At 43.2% G+C, this 17185-nt stretch overlaps 1 protein-coding gene across 1 annotated transcript in view; it reads right to left on the bottom strand.

Moving 5' to 3' along the window:
- Window positions 1-994: 994 nt before the first annotated feature.
- Window positions 995-17185, bottom strand: part of LOC139267494 (tyrosine-protein kinase Src42A-like) — a 61385-nt gene continuing 45194 nt past the window's right edge. The window contains exons 7-13 of the mRNA XM_070885911.1: window positions 14652-14773; window positions 13252-13415; window positions 8938-9103; window positions 2807-2965; window positions 2511-2689; window positions 1272-1428; window positions 995-1188 (exon numbers count right to left, since the gene is read on the bottom strand). Of these exons, the coding sequence (XP_070742012.1) occupies window positions 995-1188; window positions 1272-1428; window positions 2511-2689; window positions 2807-2965; window positions 8938-9103; window positions 13252-13415; window positions 14652-14773 (1141 nt within the window). The remainder of the gene's footprint in view (window positions 1189-1271; window positions 1429-2510; window positions 2690-2806; window positions 2966-8937; window positions 9104-13251; window positions 13416-14651; window positions 14774-17185) is intronic.

Here is a 17185-nt window from a genome sequence, read left to right as displayed (position 1 = left end):
GGAAAGGGTGGGTGGGACTGGTTTGTCGCACGCTCCTTCCACTACCTGCGCTTGTTTTCTGCATGCTCTCAGCGACGAGACTTGAGGTGTTCAGCGCCCTCCCGGATGCACTTCCTCCTCTTAGGAAGATCTTTGGCCAGGGACTCCCAGGTGTCGGTGGGGATATTGCATTTTATCAAGGAAGCTTTGAGGGTGCCCTTGAAACGTTTCCTCTGCCCACCTTGGGCTCGCCTACATTTATATGGGCTTTTGTACTTAAAGTTCCTGTTAGCCAACTGTTGGAAAAGTGCAGCACCCTCCAGAGGGACCTCTGTGAACAGGACAAATAACGGTGTCTCTCCTTAACCAATCAGATTGCAGATTTGTTAATGAGCAGCACAGAGTCTGTACCAAGAAGTATCAGTTATAATATTTCATTCAATGTCAAACCAGGTACAGAAAACAAAAGAAAGATTGGATTAAGAGAGAGGGAAAAGAGACAGAAAGTAAAAAGTAAAAAAAAAATTTAAAGATTTTAAACAATAATTAAAACCTGAAAGAATGATACTCCATACTTGTAACAGTTAATTTTCAGTATCAGAGAGGTTGTTTGGTAGTAATTATGACTTATCAACCCATTAAAATGGTATTTACTCTGGAATGGACAAGCCCTAACTTTTTGTGGTGAGTTTACTTCACAGATATCAGATAAGTACAGGAATTTCATGTCATTCAATGTGTTTCCATGTTGAGTCAGATGGCGAGACACCGTTATCATACAGTTATTGCAGGAGCAGGGCATCTCAGACAGCAACATCCTGATTTTTACGTTTAACTGCGCATGTGTGGGCGCCGGACGATGCTGTCCAATTTCCACGTAAATAACTGAGTGCTGTTATCCTCACTGTTATGACTACTGCAAAATATGGCCCAATATTCATTTTGATGCCTTTTTTCATTTTGTTGGTACAGGTAATCTCACATAAAATAAAAGCCACTCTCATTTTAAAGATGGTTAATACAAAGGATTGAAATTGGTAATGATGATGTCTTCCAGTTGTAGTTTCAATGTACTAAATAATGGCCTTTGAGATGGAACTTCATTCCAGCATTCTCTCATAATGTTGTAGATGGGTTGTGGACAGCCATGAGGACATGGCATCCTGTAGCCTTGGACCACTTCTAATAAGGCCATTCTATTCGACATTCCTGCAATTTCAGAAAATTTCTGTCTAAGCTGAAGTAAAAACTATCAGTCAATAAAATGATCTATTGTATACTAATACACTTACCTGGATAAGGTACTTTCCCATATGTAGTGATCTCAAACAAAACAATACCAAAGGACCACACATCAGATTTCATAGAAACCTGATTCGTAATTGCAACTTCTGGAGCAGTCCACTTAATAGGAAATTGACTATTAGGTATTTCAGCAACAGTGACACCCTGTTGTGAGAAGTTTGCAACAATAATACATTTTTGTTAATTACATAATCAAACTTTCACATTTTTATAACCTTCTAGGATCATAAGACTAATTAACAATGACTGTTTCGGTAATAGTGAACAAATGTTTAATGCAGTCATATGACGTCCACTATTTTAATGCAGCTTCAATGCATTTATTATAAATGGTTAAAAAGTCATGTACCTCATGCATTCCAAGTTCTAATATGCACTGCCAGCAGGCGAGCTCCAAAGTGGAAGTGTACAGTTAGGTTTGCATCTTAAAAACTATCCTTTGTTTGTCACTATTGCTGTTCAATTGGATGCCTCACTCAAAAAGAACATAAGAACATAAAAAATAGGGGCAGGAGTAGACCATATGGCCTCTTGATTCTGTTCCACCATTCAATAAGATCATGGCTGATCTTCTACCTCAAATCCACTTTCCCGCCCTATCCCCATATCCCTTGCTTCCCTTAATATCCAAAAATCTATTGATTTCAATCTTGAATATATTCAGCGACTGTGCATCCATAGCCCACTGGAGTAGAGAATTCCCAGAGAACACCCGCTGAGTGAAGAAATGTCTCCTCACCACATTCCTAAATGGCCGACCCCTTATCCTGAGACTATGACCCCGAGTTCTAGATTCTTCAGCCAGTGGAAATATACCTCTCAACATAGAGGGCATAATGGTGGCTGGTGTAAAGGAGAAAATTCACACAGACCCTTTGCAAGGTGCACCCCTGAGGTTGAGAGTTATGGCACATTGTTACAACAATGTACAGCATGCTTTACTTTATTAAACTGGGAGCACTTGGAGACCAAGAAGTAGAATTGTAAATATGGGAAGGTAAATGAAACAAAAAAAATCAGATATCGAAGCCTGAAAAATAGAACATTATAATCTAAGTTGCCCACCGCCTGATTTAAATAAAATGTAGCACTGAGTTATACTGCTCAAATGCAGTTTTGAATATGAGTAAAGTTGTTCACATGACAATACTAATGGAAGCTGATAGTAAGCAAAAGCTTAAAGTTCTTCATCACTGTTTTTTTACACAAGTATATACTGTGCCTACCTTTAACAATTTGGCAAGTCCAAAGTCCGAAATTTTGCAAATTATGTTGTTTCCCACAAGAATGTTTCTTGCTGCTAAATCCAGATGAATGTAATGTTTGGATTCAAGATATGACATTCCTGCAGCAACCTGAACTGCCATGTCAATTAATTGTGCAATTGTAAAACAGCCTTCAAACCCTGAAAAGAGATGCACGTAACCTATTTGAATATATTCTCAGAACACAATATTTGGTTGTCATAATGATCAGAATGATCTAAAAAATTGTTTAGCCTTAAAGTATTGCAGATACTTGCTCCTTAAATATTTCAGGAGATCTCCATGTTTCATCAATTCAGTGACAATGAACAGAGGTTGCTTTCTGGTGCATACAGCGTATAGAGGGATCAGATTCTGGTGTTGGAAGTTCTTCATAATTTGTGCTTCTTTCAGAAAATTGCTGGAATCTGTAGTATCTGTAAATACATAATTACAGTTTGATTCAGCAAGGACATTTACAAATACAGGTAAGATACTGCTGTTCAATGACCTATCTATCCAATTGAGTAGTCCCCTTAGAAAACTACAGGAGCAGCCAGTTAGCACAGGAAAAACAAAGTGCTGGCAACAATGACAGGTCCATCACATGGCCCAACAGAAAGGGTGTTTGTGGCGGGGCGGGGGGGAGTTACAAAGTCCCCATTGAGAAGCAGCAGAGTGCCTCCATACGTTCCCTTCCCACTGAGATGACACATGGAAAGAACACAAGATTAGGACATAGATGACACACACCCTCCACTCTCATCAATGTCAACCAATGGGGAGCTAAACATTAAAACAGAGACACAGAACTCAAGGGAATTAAACTAGTTGTAACTTTTTTTGGTGTGTACTCTGTACATTTATTGTCAGAAAGGACTTATGAATGTTGCAGGTGGTGGGATACAAGCTGTAGTGATAATACATCAGGTTGGGGTTGGGGTATGAAGTGGAGTGCCCCAGGGCTTGGTATTGGAACCACTACTGTTTCTAATTTACATTAATGGCCTAGAATCAGAATCTCAATGCAAATTGTTCAAATTAGCAGATGTTACCAAATTGGGAGATACAGTGGAAATGAAGGAGGCAGCTTGGAAATTATAGAATTTAATATAAACAATGCAATGTACTGTACATAGGAAGCAAAAGGGGGCAATACATGTACTCCATAAATGGTTGTGAAATACCAAAGGATGAGGGATGGAGTTGAAAAATACCTAGGAGTCTTAGTAGACTTCATGCACAAGGGCCCTGAAATTCTGATAGGGTTGTTCCAATGCCAGAAGAATGGTGAAGCAGACCTAAAGATTACCTGAGGTGTAGGGATTATAGCCCATCCCAAATTGTGGAGGCAGAAGAGCCGAAATTGCCCCTTTCTATAAGACCCGTGGCCGCCTGAAAGCAGTGGCCATGGAATGGTGCGGGTGGGCTGCCGAGTCTCTGCAGAGGGGCCGCCATTTTTAACATTGCCCTTCCTCCATTTTGGAGCGGTGTAGGGGACCACTCTGCCCATTTTCCCGCCGTTGCGTGCACGCACTGACCCCTTACCAACCAGTGGCAACCCCTTCCTGAAAGTGTCCAGTGGGAAATTACCCCTTTCAAAAATTGGCCTGTGGAAGCAGTGCTGCTGCCGGCCGGTGACCCCGACAGCTTTTTGTGTCGGTACCCATTTTATGCCTTGGCGGTGCAGTTGCCCTTAAAGGGGAGGTGGCACTGCCGGCGACTCCGTTTTTTTTTTGTCGGCCATCTGCCAGGGTTGCTGACCTGGCCAAAACCTTCCCTGGTGGCCCAGTGTTTGCCACTAAAGTGGCTGCAGAGTTCGCAACGGCCCTCCCCTTTAATTGATGGGGAGGGACGTTGTGATACGTCAGTGCGGCGCTGGTGACTTGCAGTGTCAATCACTCCGCCAAGCCCCCTGCTTTCGCCCCGATGATGAGGCCACTTCCGCCCCGCTTCAAAAAAAAGCACGTGGGGAATTCCTCCGGTTTGGCCGCCCCATGCATTGGGACGGCTAGGACACTTCAAGAACAGTAGGTGCGAGTCGTTTTAGGCGGTCGGCAATTTTGGCCCCAGAGTCACTTGCATGCTTGGAGCAGGTGACCTGCACCTGTAAAGTGCATTAGTGACACCTATTCCATTGGAGAATCTGGAAAATTGTAGTAGTGGAAGGAAGATCAGTAAAAATATTTACCTAGGCATCTTCTGCTCCAAATGAAGCAAGTGGGTCACTTGAGCTATTAAATCAATTCCAGCCGATAGAAATTCCTCTGAAGCTTTGTTTCCCCACAAGAAAATAATTCACTAAAATATGAGCAGAATCTCAGTGGGCTCAGGTTCAGGCTCATGTTCTGCCTCCTGTTGAAAGATTTCAACCAGGTTTCCACTTTGGTCATGATCAGAATTTTGGGGCCAACATGTCCCACCAATGCAGAGGAGCACATATCAAAGCCAATCAAATGTTGAACTACAAGGGGTGAAGCAGTGAGCACTAGTGAGAATGAGGACCAGCGAGTGCTAGAAAGGGAGAGAGCTGTTGGTCCATGGAGGGTGGAGAAAAAAACTGTGTCTGGCTACAAAACCCAGGAACAAAGACCTCAGGGGTCCAGTCTTCAAAAGAGCTACGATTAGGGAACATTAATCTCATGTGGAGGCAGTGGAGAGAGTTTTCACACATATGGTCAACCAGTCACATCCACATCTGGGACAGCTGCTTCCCTGAGAGAGGAATCACCTTACGCCTGTAAAGTGCCAGGGAACAACCCACTGCTGAACCTCATTTTACTCAAAAACCACCTTGCAGAGGTTGATTAGGAACGCAAGCAACCGACACAAAGATTTAAGAAAAAGTTGTAATAGGATGAATAGATTTTATGGGTGAATATTCTTATAGAAAGTAAACCTGCTTGAGCACGTAAAGATCTGAATTCATTAATACAAAAGCAAAATACAATGGATGCTGGAAATCTGTGATAAAAACAGAGGGCTCAATTTTCCCCAGTGATTTGCGCCGTTTTTTTTTGGAGTAGGCTGTTTTTTTTGGCCTGTTAAAAAAAACACAGTTTCCCCAATCAAGTTGCACGCATAACTCAGTTAGTTACGATTTTTTTAGGTTAGTTTTTTTTTCAGCCAAAGGGGGCGTAACCTGCCACCTATGCCAATTCTGGCCATTTAGGCAAGTTTGGCCAGCTGAGAGTTACTCCAGTTCTGCTTAGGCCAGCGTATGTGCAGAAAAACCTTCTGGAGAGTTAAAGAAACTGGCGCAGGTAAGGAAATCAGGGCTGGTAAGTGCAGCAGATGGAGAGAGAGAGTGGGAGAGACTGGGACCAGGCTGCCATTTTTTGGGATGTCGGGCAGGGGTGCGGACTGGCAGGTAAGTTGCTGCAATATATTTTAATGTGTTTTTAAATTGATGCAATGTGTTTTAATGTGTTGCGAGCTGGCTGTATGTTTCACTTTGTAGCTTTAGCTCGCATTGTGTCCCTAGTTACCATGGCAGCCTGATCTTTCTGGCGCAGATCAAGGCTTCACCCCCAAAACTAAAGGACAGGTTAGGCCATGCCAAAATGAAGAAATCTAATGGGAAAACTTAGAACTTTTTTTTTGGCATACTTAGGCCCCCAAAAAACGCGCATAACTATTCAAGTGCACCAAAAATTAGCTTTGGGGAAAATTGAGCCCACAAAGTGGGGTTCTGACAAAAGGTCATTAACCTGAAACGTTAACTCTGATTCTCTCTCCATAGATGCTGCCTGATCTGCTGAGTATTTCCAACATTTTCTGTTTTTATATCTGAGGTCATTTCTGTGAATGCTTGAAACTATTAGGAATAGTTCAAGTCCCAGTTCAGAGACTTCACCACAAAAATAAATCTACGTTGACATTCCTGTGCAGTACTGAGGGAGTGCTGCACTGCTGGTGGTGCCATGTTTTAGATGAGAAGTTAAACTGAGAACTGTCTATTCTCTCGGGTGGGCGCAAAAGATCCCATAGCACTATTTTGAAGAGAGCAGGGAAGTTATCCTCGGTGTGCTGACCAATAGTTATCCCTCAATCAACATCACTAAAAAAACAGATTATCTGTTCATTATCACATTGCTGTTAGTGGGAGCTTGCTGTGTGCAAATTGACTGTCATGTCTTCCTAATTTACTACACTTTTAAAAGTGTTCCTTCATTGGTTGTAAAGCACTTTGTAACGTCCTGAGGTTGTGAAAGGTGCTATATTAATGTAAGTCTTTCTTTTTTATGAGGATAGCAGTGTAAATATAGATTTCTGTTTCATGCAGGAATTTGGCACGTCTTTGTCAGTGAAGGACCTTGGGCTCAAAATTGGCCAGGAGTTGCTTCGTTTTTTTTGGAGCAACTTGATTTTTCTGGAGTATCTTAAAAATCCTGATTTTGCACATTCAATTTGCGCCAGTGTAAGTGAGTTAGTTAGGATTTTTTTAGTTTAGTTTAGTTTTTTTCAAAAGGGGGAGTTACTAACCACCTATGCGCGTTTTGGCCATTTAGGCCACTTTGGACAGCTAATAGTTACTCCAAACTAACTTAGGCCAGCGTATGTGGCCACTTGTGGCCGCACAGAAAATCTTTGCAGAGAGTTAAGAAATCAGTGCAGGTAGTTACATCGGAGGCCAGCAGAACTTAATGACTTGACTAAAGAATGTGAATAGGATCAAACAGCTATACAGGACATCATATGACAAACTTCGCAAAGTTAATTTACTATACAACAGAAGAATTCATGGAAGCTTAAACTACAAAAATAAAAGAAGTAAAGAGACAAAACATATTTACATAATTTTTTCAAAAAATCCAAATAAAAAATAGAAGTATCTCCTGCTCGTAATTCTTATGTTCTTATGTTCTCCCAGCCGCCTCAGCTCACCTACCATCAGCCCGCCCCTTACAAACAACCCTACCTCCCGGGGTCAGAGATCAGACCCTCCAGTATCAGAACAGCACCTGAGGTCAGAGATCGGACATGTCTGGGGATCAGATCTTCCCTAGAGGTCAGGGATCTGACCGCCCATGGGATCGGAATCCCCTACCCCCAAGGAGTCGGTGATTGAATCCACCCTGCGGTTCGGAATCACCCGGGATCAAAACTCCTCACCCCCGCCGGGGATCAAAACTTTGCCACCCCTCCCCCGGGGATCAAAACTTCCGCCCCCCCCAGATCAAAAATTCCCCCCCGCCCCCGGATCAAAACTCTTCCCCCCCATCCCCCATCCCCGCCGTCCTGGCTTGGGCCCTGCACCAACCTGCTTGTTGTGGCCTACTAGCCCGGGAAGGCAGTGGGCCGGTTTGTGCCGGTCTGTGCGGCAGGCCACAAGGCCCGGGATAGGGGCGGGATGCATTGGGTCCTACACTGCGGCACGCACACAGAGGCTGGGGGCAGGAGCTACTGCGCATGCGCGCACACTCTAACGCGCATGTGGAGAGCTGCCGGCACTGTTTTTGGCGCAGGACCCTGCATGCTATCCTTTTGTGTTTCATGCACAAGTACCCCCAGGTCCCGCTGTAGTGCAGCACTTTGCAATCTTTCTCCATTTAAATAATAACTTGCTCTTTGATTTTTTCTGCCAAAATGTATGACCTCACACTTTCCAACATTATACTCCATCTGCCAAATTTTTGCCCACTCACTTAGCCTGTCTATGTCCTTTTGCAGATTTTGTGTGTCCTCCTCACACATTGCTTTTCCTCCCATCTTTGTATCATCAGCAAACTTGGCTATGTTACACTCAGTCCCTTCTTCCAAGTTGTTAGTATAGATTGTAAATAGTTGGGGACCCAGCACTGATCCCTGCGGCACCCCACTAGTTACTGGTTGCCAACCAGAGAATGAACCATGTATCCCAACTCTCTGTTCTCTGATAGTTAGCCAATCCTCTATCCATGCTAATATATTACCCCCAATCCTGTGAACTTTTATCTTGTGCAGTAACCTTTTATGTGGCACCTTGTCAAATGCCTCTACTGTAAGCTAGCAATAAGGCATACAGCAGAGCCAGGAGTAGCTGTTGAAGTGACATGGTGTGGGTTGGAAAAGGAGGCACTACCAGCCCTCCACTTTGCTGTTACCACTGGGAGAATTGCCCTCCCTTCCTCCAAATATGCTCTCCCTTCTGCTCCTGGCTTCTGCTACTGGCACCTCCAGCTTACTCCAGAGAAGCTGGCAGACCATCTTTCTCCTTTTTTCACTGGATGGCAATTTTCTGGTTCCATCACTGGACTACCTTCCGGCACCCATCCAATTATGATAGTGATCTAACCGCGGAAATTTGCATGTTGGTAGCTCACTACCAATCTGCCAAGATTTGCACAAATTCTTAACAACTAAGAATTGAAAATCACCCCACTAAACTAATTCAAATCAAATAATTGCTTTTAAAAAATACGATTACCTGCTTTCAACATTTTAATAGCAACAGGTACATTGTCGTTCCAGGTGGCTTTCCACACTTCTCCATAATTGCCAGATCCTATGCACTTTACTAAAGTAAATTCTTCTTTTGGTCTTTCCCATTTGTCCACAGTGTTATATGATAAGTGACGAAGAGTTGGCTTTTTCTGTTGATAAACAATTACTGATTACTGATTTAGGAAGAACACATAAATTTAGGTAAATACCAGTCAGAATGGGATATAACAGCTAGGTTTAGAATATTTTACTGATGAGATTTTAAAATCATACAGAAAGATTTCATCAAAGAATCATAGAAATTAGAGCAAAGAAGGAGGCCATTTTGCCCATTGCTCCTGTGCCAGTGCTGGCTCTTCAAGTGGAAATATTTACTCTAATCCTATTTCTCTATATCTTTTTAGTGGTTTCCTTTGTAAATATTTATGTAATTTTCTTTTAAGTAATGATTCGCTTTAACTGTTACTTTAGCATGCCAATTCTAATATGTATTAGATTGGATACTGTGATATTATCAAACTGGTAAAAAAATGCTGGCAACACCATTTATTTCCAGGATGTGGAGCAGAGGAACCCATTATACTGGATCTCTGCCCTCTTTGTATTCAACTTACACTTCTGGAGTATTTCCAGAGGCACTTTTCTGCATGGATTCATATGATTTGACACTGAATTTATTCCTTAGTATTTTCTGTGCTAGTTTTTGACTTTGACTCCTGCTACTAACAAACAATAACAAAACTTATTGGTCAGCTTTGGTCATCTGCCTTAATTTCTTCTTCTGTGGCTTTGTGTCAAATTTATCTATTTTGTCTTGCAATTCTGTTGTTAAGCGCCTTGACACGTTTTACTACGTTAAAGATCCTATATAAACAGGCACAGCAATCCTTATTACCTTAACACTCTGCATGCCAATAATCAATGCCAAAACCTCCAGAGAGAGTAGCCTATATTTTCTGATCATGTATAAGCTTGCCTGGAAGTTGGGTAGTGTGCGAGTCATGTCTGCCTGATATGCAGAGTGCTGGCCCCAACAGGGATATAAAAAGTAACCAAAGGTGCAGAAGGAACATGGAAAAAAACTTTCAAGTGTTATCAAAAAGTAACTGCAAAAAATTTTGGTTTATAAATATATTCAAAGAAAGAGCGGTTAAAGGGAATGTGAGCCCATTAAATAGAAATGCGAATGAGACTATAATAGAGAATAAGAAAATGCCAGACTTGTTAATTGAGAACTGTGTATCTGTGTTTACAGTGACAAAATACCAGCAGTACAAAGGAACCTAAAAATAAGTCAAAAGTAGGAACTTAGATTTAACCCAAATAAAACATAGTAATGGAGAACATAATGGTACTTAAGGTAGATAAGTCTTCAGGAACAAATGGTTTACATACGAGGATATTAAAATAAATAGGTGAGAAAACTGCAGCACGTTCGTCATAATTTCCAAAGCTCTCCAGATTCAGGAATTGAGCCAATGGATTGGAAAATTACAAATGTCTCTCTATAACTTAAGAAGGAAGGGAGGGAAAAAACAGGTAACTACAGAACTGTCAGTTAAACCTCCGTTGTGTGGATGTTACTGGAATCTATCATCACAGAGAAAGTGAGTGAGCACAGACAAATATGAGCTAATCAGAGAATCAGCATGAATTTGTGATGTGTAATGTGTCTGACTAATGTAGTTTAATTTTTTGAGGAGGTCACTCGCACGGTGGATAGGGGAGTGAGTATGAATGTTGTCTATATGGACTTTCAGAAGGCATTTGCTAAGAGATGTGAGTCAGCAAGAGACTCATTTAAATTAACACTCATAAAAAGAGAAATGTGGCAAGCTTGTCAATTGTCATCCATCTTATTCAGTGTCTTCATCAATGACGCCTGCGTCTGTGCACATTCGGAGGCTGAACTCCAAGCCATCGTCAACACCTTCACTGAGGCGTTCGAGAGCATGGGCCTCACACTAAACATCTGTAAGGCAACGGTCCTCTACCAACCTGCCCCCGCCACATAGCACTGCCCCCCGGTTATCAAAATCCACGACGAGGCCTTGGGCAATGTGGACCATTTTCCATATCTCAGGAGCCGACTATCGACGACGAGGTCCAACACCGCCTTCAGTGTGCTAGTGCAGCCTTTGGTCACCTGAGGAAGAAAATGTTTGAAGACCAGGACCTCAAACCTGACAGCAAGCTCATGCTCTACAGAGCAGTGGTGATACCCACCCTCCTATATGGCTCAGAGACATGGACTATGTACAGCAGGCACCTCAAAACACTGGAGAAGTACACCAATGCTGCCTCCGCAAGATCCTGCAAATCCATTGGCGGGATAGGTGCACCAACGTCAGTGTCCTCGCTCAGGCCAATACCCAGCATCGAAGCAATGACCACGCTCGATCAGCTCCAATGGACGGGCCACATCGCCCACATGCCCGACACGAGACTCCCAAAACAAGCGCTCTACTCGGAGCTCCGACACGGCTAGCGAGCCCCAGGTGGGCAGAGGAAATGCTTCAAGGACACCCTCAAAGCCTTCTTGAAAAAATGTAACATCCCCGCCGACACCTGGGAATCTCTGGCCCAAGACCGCCTAAAGTGGAGAAAAGCATCCGAGAAAGCGCTGAACACCTCGAGTCTCTTCGCCGAGAGCAAGCTGAAGCCAAATGTCAACAGCGGAAGGAGCACGCGGCAACCCAGGCACCCCACCCACCTGTTCCTTTAACCAACATTTGCCCCACTTGTGACAGAGACTGTAGGTCCCACATTGGACTCTTCATTCACCTGACAACTCATTTCTAGTGTGGAGGCAAATCATTCTCGACTCCGAGGGACTGTCTATGATGATGATTTGGTGCCAAAGCAAAGAGAGGGCTTCAAAGTGTCAATTCTGGGCATTTATAAAAGTATAACAGAGCTCCTTTTTGCAGATGATAAAGGTCTCACCTGAGGATCTAGTGCACACAGCTCACCATTTGGAACAATCTGCTAACCAGTGGGTATGGTGCTGAGTGACCCAAGTGAAGTTTTATGGCTTTCACAATGCCAGAGAGGATCCCACAGGTGTTTATTGGATGATACAAGGGAGGAGAAATTGGCCTGGTTTGCGCCTCCTGTTTGCGCCTGCGGGGGCAGTAATGGGGTGCTAACGGTTTACCAACGGGGCACGGTTATTTTGAACTTCCCTGGTGGTTTTGCGCTGGTGCTAACACTTACTGCCTCACTCTCTTGCACCATGCAGATCGTGACATCATCCGATGCGCAACGCCCCATTACCACCCCGGATGTAATATTCGCTTTCGCCCCCTGCAGCATCGCCTGGCGTCACTAACGGCAGCTACAGGAGGCGTTGTCACCTAGTTTGGCCGCTTGGGAAGTTATATTTAAAGGCAGTGGAGGTCAGATAGGCAACATTTATTTGATCTCCCCATTCTGGTGCCTCCTGCTTTCTTTTGCCCCCGCGATTGCTCAGCCCTGCACTTTCTTAGAGTGCTTGGGACTGCTATGCATGTAGTGCAGATGCTATGGCCCATCAGACACAGCCTGAAGATTTATTCAACCCAGCATTGGCCCTTCCCTTTAATGGAGGGAAGGAGCTTGTAAAGATGGCAGCGCTGACTCAAACAATGCTCAGCGGTCTGCTGATACCTCCCCTCTCACTTCCTTTTTGTGCTCTAAGGGAAGTGGTAGCTCTTGATTTAGCGCTCCACTTCCCTCTTGGAGCGCTAAAGTGGAAGTTCACCACAGACACTTTTACATTTCCTGAAAAGTTATCGCCCCAAACGCGGCTCTACGCAATTTCTAGCCTAAGGAAGCTCTAAAGACTGGAAAGCCAAGTGAGTTGAGGCAAACGACCCTCCAGATGGATGAAATTGGGCCCCACCAATGACCTCCAAAGAAACGAAGAATTCTTCCAGAAAAATAAATCTTAACCAGCCCCTTTACACTTATGGCTGAGGGGACCATGGCTGTGGTTTGGGGAGGGGACAAGCACAAGCCCCCAGCTCCATATGGGCAGATGCCAGATTTTCAGGCTGTATAGAACAGATGTGCCCATAATGCCACAGGCATCTATCTGCCCCATGCAAATTAGATGCCTCCCTCTGCACCCTCATACTCCAGTGGAGTCACCGCTGAAAGGCATGATCACACTGGGATTATTTTCTGAGGATTTGGCGGGGGCCAAGGTATTTAACATTCAATCACTTTCTTATTTCAGAATGCTGAGAGAACTGAAAGAATAGCTTTTCAAAATTCTGTACAAGTTATTTGAATATAGTTCTGCTTTTGAACTTACCTTTTTGCTTGACCGATTTAATTTAATACCACAGTATATTACATTATGTTTATAATGCTCAACCAGTTCATGAATAGTGGCAAAATCTGGATCTCCTGTTATGTGAAGTCTACCATTTTCTTTTTCTAAAATCACATAATGAACGACTGATCCTCCAACATTAGCTGAAAAAAATAATCCCTATTAATAATCAATCACCACATTTGATATTTATATTGATTGCTGTGAATTTTATGTTCCTTATTGTGAGGGACGCCAGTGCTGGAGAAAACATTGGGGTGTCAATTTTGACTTCTATTGCCTGGCAATAATGGGGCGGTAATGGACTTAAAATGGTGTTGGTAGACTTACTGCCCCATTAACACCAATGAAGAGGCCTGTGACATTTTGGAAGTGGGTGGTCGGACACTGAAAAGTCAAAATCGCGCCTAGTTTTCCACGTTTTCCACTTAATGCCAGCATTAATTCTTCCCATGGGTGAAATATAAAGCAAAGCTCCCTTTGCACTGATCCAATATTGACCAGGAGAAGCTGCTCCCTCAAAACCACTGTAACATCACTGCAAGTGCAGTGGAAATCTCAACTACTAGCCATTGGCCTAGAAATTGGATCGCACTGTGCCTGTTTTACAGGCATAAAACGGGCACCTAAGGGTCCAATATGGCAGCCGATGTGTGGATGTGTATGCTATGCCAAAAGTGGGCCACCTGACATTTTGGTAGAGACTCCACTGTAGGTGTCCAGGGCACATGCCTGAAACAGGCATTAGACCCTTTGCCTATGCAAATAAGGGGGCCTAATGCCTTTTGAGGGCCCCCTTTGCAAAATTACTTTACATTTTGGTTAAAGAAGTATATTTGCAAACAAGGAATAAACATTTGGACATACGCAAACTTCAGACCATTAAAAACAAATTGACGTGAAATATAACAACTACTATACACAAATGAGAAAAACTACCATCAAACCATATCACAAAAAATACCATATTGGACTTAATGGACTTGAGTAAGTAATCCAATCAAGAGACTCAAATGATGAACATAACTGTTCTATATGTAAACCTGTAAATACCTTGTGCAACCACAATCCCTTGGGAGCACCTGTACTTAAGGAGGTCTCACAGGTTAGAGAGACACTCTGCAATAAAGGACTACGGTCACAACTTACTTTGAGCTCACAGTATCTAGTCAAACTCTTTATTCATACATAACAATAACTACTTGGGTTTCGCTTTCACACTTTATGATGCCATCGAAACCCACTGATTGGATTACTGTCTGTTAATTTGCTGACAGACGTTCAGTGTCTCTATCTGGTAGGTCCTGTGTTAATTATACATAGTGTAACCAAGATGTCTTATTGTTACTCCATTTTATACTGTGTTGTAGATTTCTTACTTGATAATACATATGAATCCTGTAACGTTTCACTTTTACGGACAAGAAACAAGCCAACTTTTTGACTGGAAGAAAGGAGATGGTTTTCCGTCTCAAATCGGGACATTTTTCCACAATACCATCTATAATGGAAATGAGTATGACGTTAAGTGATCAATACACGAGTTAACTTGCTATTTTGCAATGCAGAGGCTAACTACATTGAAAATGGATTATCAGTTGATGTTTTTCCTCTTTGTATAATTTGCAATTTTTTAGTGCACTGTTAAAATCTACAAAAACAACATCTTGCAAAGTATTATGAAAGATATCCAGAATATACAATGCTTATTCAGTTTTACCAATAAAGATCATTTAGTTCATATAAGAACACAAGAAAGCATAGAACAAGGCCATTGGACCCAATAAAGCTTTTCCATCCGCAGATTTTAAACTAACTGATCACAGATTCTACTCCATTTAATCTCCTGAGGAGATAGGCTTAAAAATTCTATAATCTTAATGTAATCAAGAGAAAGCGCAAAGGGGGCGAAATTGCATATCGTCCTGTTTGGGGGCAGTAACCTTCGTGAGGCGGGAGTTCCTGTACCTGGCACAGAAGACCCGCCCCGCGCCCTAAATTTGGGTTACCGCCCCCGAGAGGAAGTGGAGTGGGGGTGGGTCTGGGGCGCAAAGCACACAAAAGCCGGAGCGCTACGAGGCCACTCCACGTAGCGCTGACGTGATCCCAGGACCCTTCCCTTCAATTAAAGGGGAGGGCACGCTGCGAGCTCGACAGAAATTTGGGGGGGGGCTCCACTATGCCACTGGGGATGTGGGGTGCTGTGGTCACAGCTTGGCACAGAAGCAGAGTGCCGAGCTGTACCATCGCGGCACGGATCCCGCGACAAACCTCACGGAGGCTGGACTGGTAAGTCGGCCGAAAATTAACGATTGCGCAGTGCACCTCCCCTTTAATTTTCGCAAATGGTGTGCGACCTGGTTCACGACCCATGAGGCTGGCATTGACATCGCCTGTGGCAGCCTTACGGGTCGCTGCCCAATTTCCACTGAGAGGCAAAAACGGGTTTCTGCGCATAGCGATGATATCATCGGCGGAGGCGCAGCGGCCCGGAGCACTACCGGTGGGAGTGCGGCTCTACTGGTTTTGTGGGAGCCGGTAGCACCCCCCCACCCCCGGGCGAGAAATGCTTTGCACTCGTTCGCACCCCCGTGGGGCGATAACGGGAGTCGCAAACTTGAATTTCTCCCCCAAAATCTCCATTGAACTTAATACATACCTCCACAATTTATCCTTAACTCTAAACAGGTCACAAGATAAATACAGATCAGGAAGGCCATTCAATCTACTTTAACTCATTCATTCAGAAAGACCTTACAATCTCCCCAGTATCCAACCACATTGTTTAAATTACGGCAGGGTTTTTGATTCAATGACCTGCCCAGAAGTCCATTGGGCATTGCTCACTTGTTGGGGTAGATAGTTACTTAGTGCGATAGTGTAAATGGGTGATAGCGAGTCGGCAGTCCATTTTAAATTGCTCCCAATTTTTATTTCCATTGAAGACAATGGAAAGAAAAATCTAAAGAGATGTAAATCGGGCTGCCGACCCCCTATCACTCGTTTTGCATGATCGCACAAAGTCAAGATCTACCCCATTTTGTAAAGAACAGCTTGCTGATATCAGCCCTATATTTGCCCAATTTGAACATGTTGTTACAATTCAGGCTGTCTCGCAAGACGGTTTACTCCTGTTCACAAAAGGCAGCTTCCATAATCAGCCCACATGACTAATTAACATGGTTAGTCACAGTGAATTACATAAGCTACAATTGCTGCTTGGTTATATATAGCTGGTCCAGGTAGCTTCTAACATCTCAGAACAAAAGAGACATTTTCTCACTGAACAAAGAAACACAAGATTCCTTCTCAACAATTATATCTTTCAGGCAAATGGAGCTTGACTACTATCCTTGCCCTCCTCACCCATGTACTGAAATACCAGATCATTTTCTCTGGACAGTTTATTTTTGTAAGATAAAAGTCAATTCTTGATGGAGGACAATGGAAATACCATATGTAACATGGTGATAATATATATCCTATTTTCAATAATTACTGTCTTGTTTATGCTGATTCAGCATCACACCAGTATAATTGAGGTGTCCTGGATTGTTAGTCACTAACCTGAAACAGAAATAACTTTCAAAAGAAAAAAGTTGCACCAGAACAGGTGCAGTAAAAACCTTACTACTGCCATTTTTATTGCTATTTTAGTTATATTGTTGCCATTTGCCTTCGTACCAGTTTGTAAGGGCTCCCATTTATCACAATTGCCATTTTGAGATGGGACATGATAGATTTTCCATTGGAAAATGTTTTCCACCTTTTCTTTTGGGAAGAAAAAAGAAAGTACAACAGAAAGATGCAGATGGTGAGGCTGCACTACACGAGCATGGCATCTTGCCACCTGTACCACCACACCAGAGTATACAGGCACAGGTACTCTACCATGCAATATACATGGAAGCTT

The sequence above is a fragment of the Pristiophorus japonicus genome, chromosome 1, assembly GCF_044704955.1.
Source record: "Pristiophorus japonicus isolate sPriJap1 chromosome 1, sPriJap1.hap1, whole genome shotgun sequence".
Lineage (NCBI taxonomy): Eukaryota > Metazoa > Chordata > Chondrichthyes > Pristiophoridae > Pristiophorus > Pristiophorus japonicus.
This window is presented reverse-complemented; position numbering and strand designations above follow the sequence as displayed.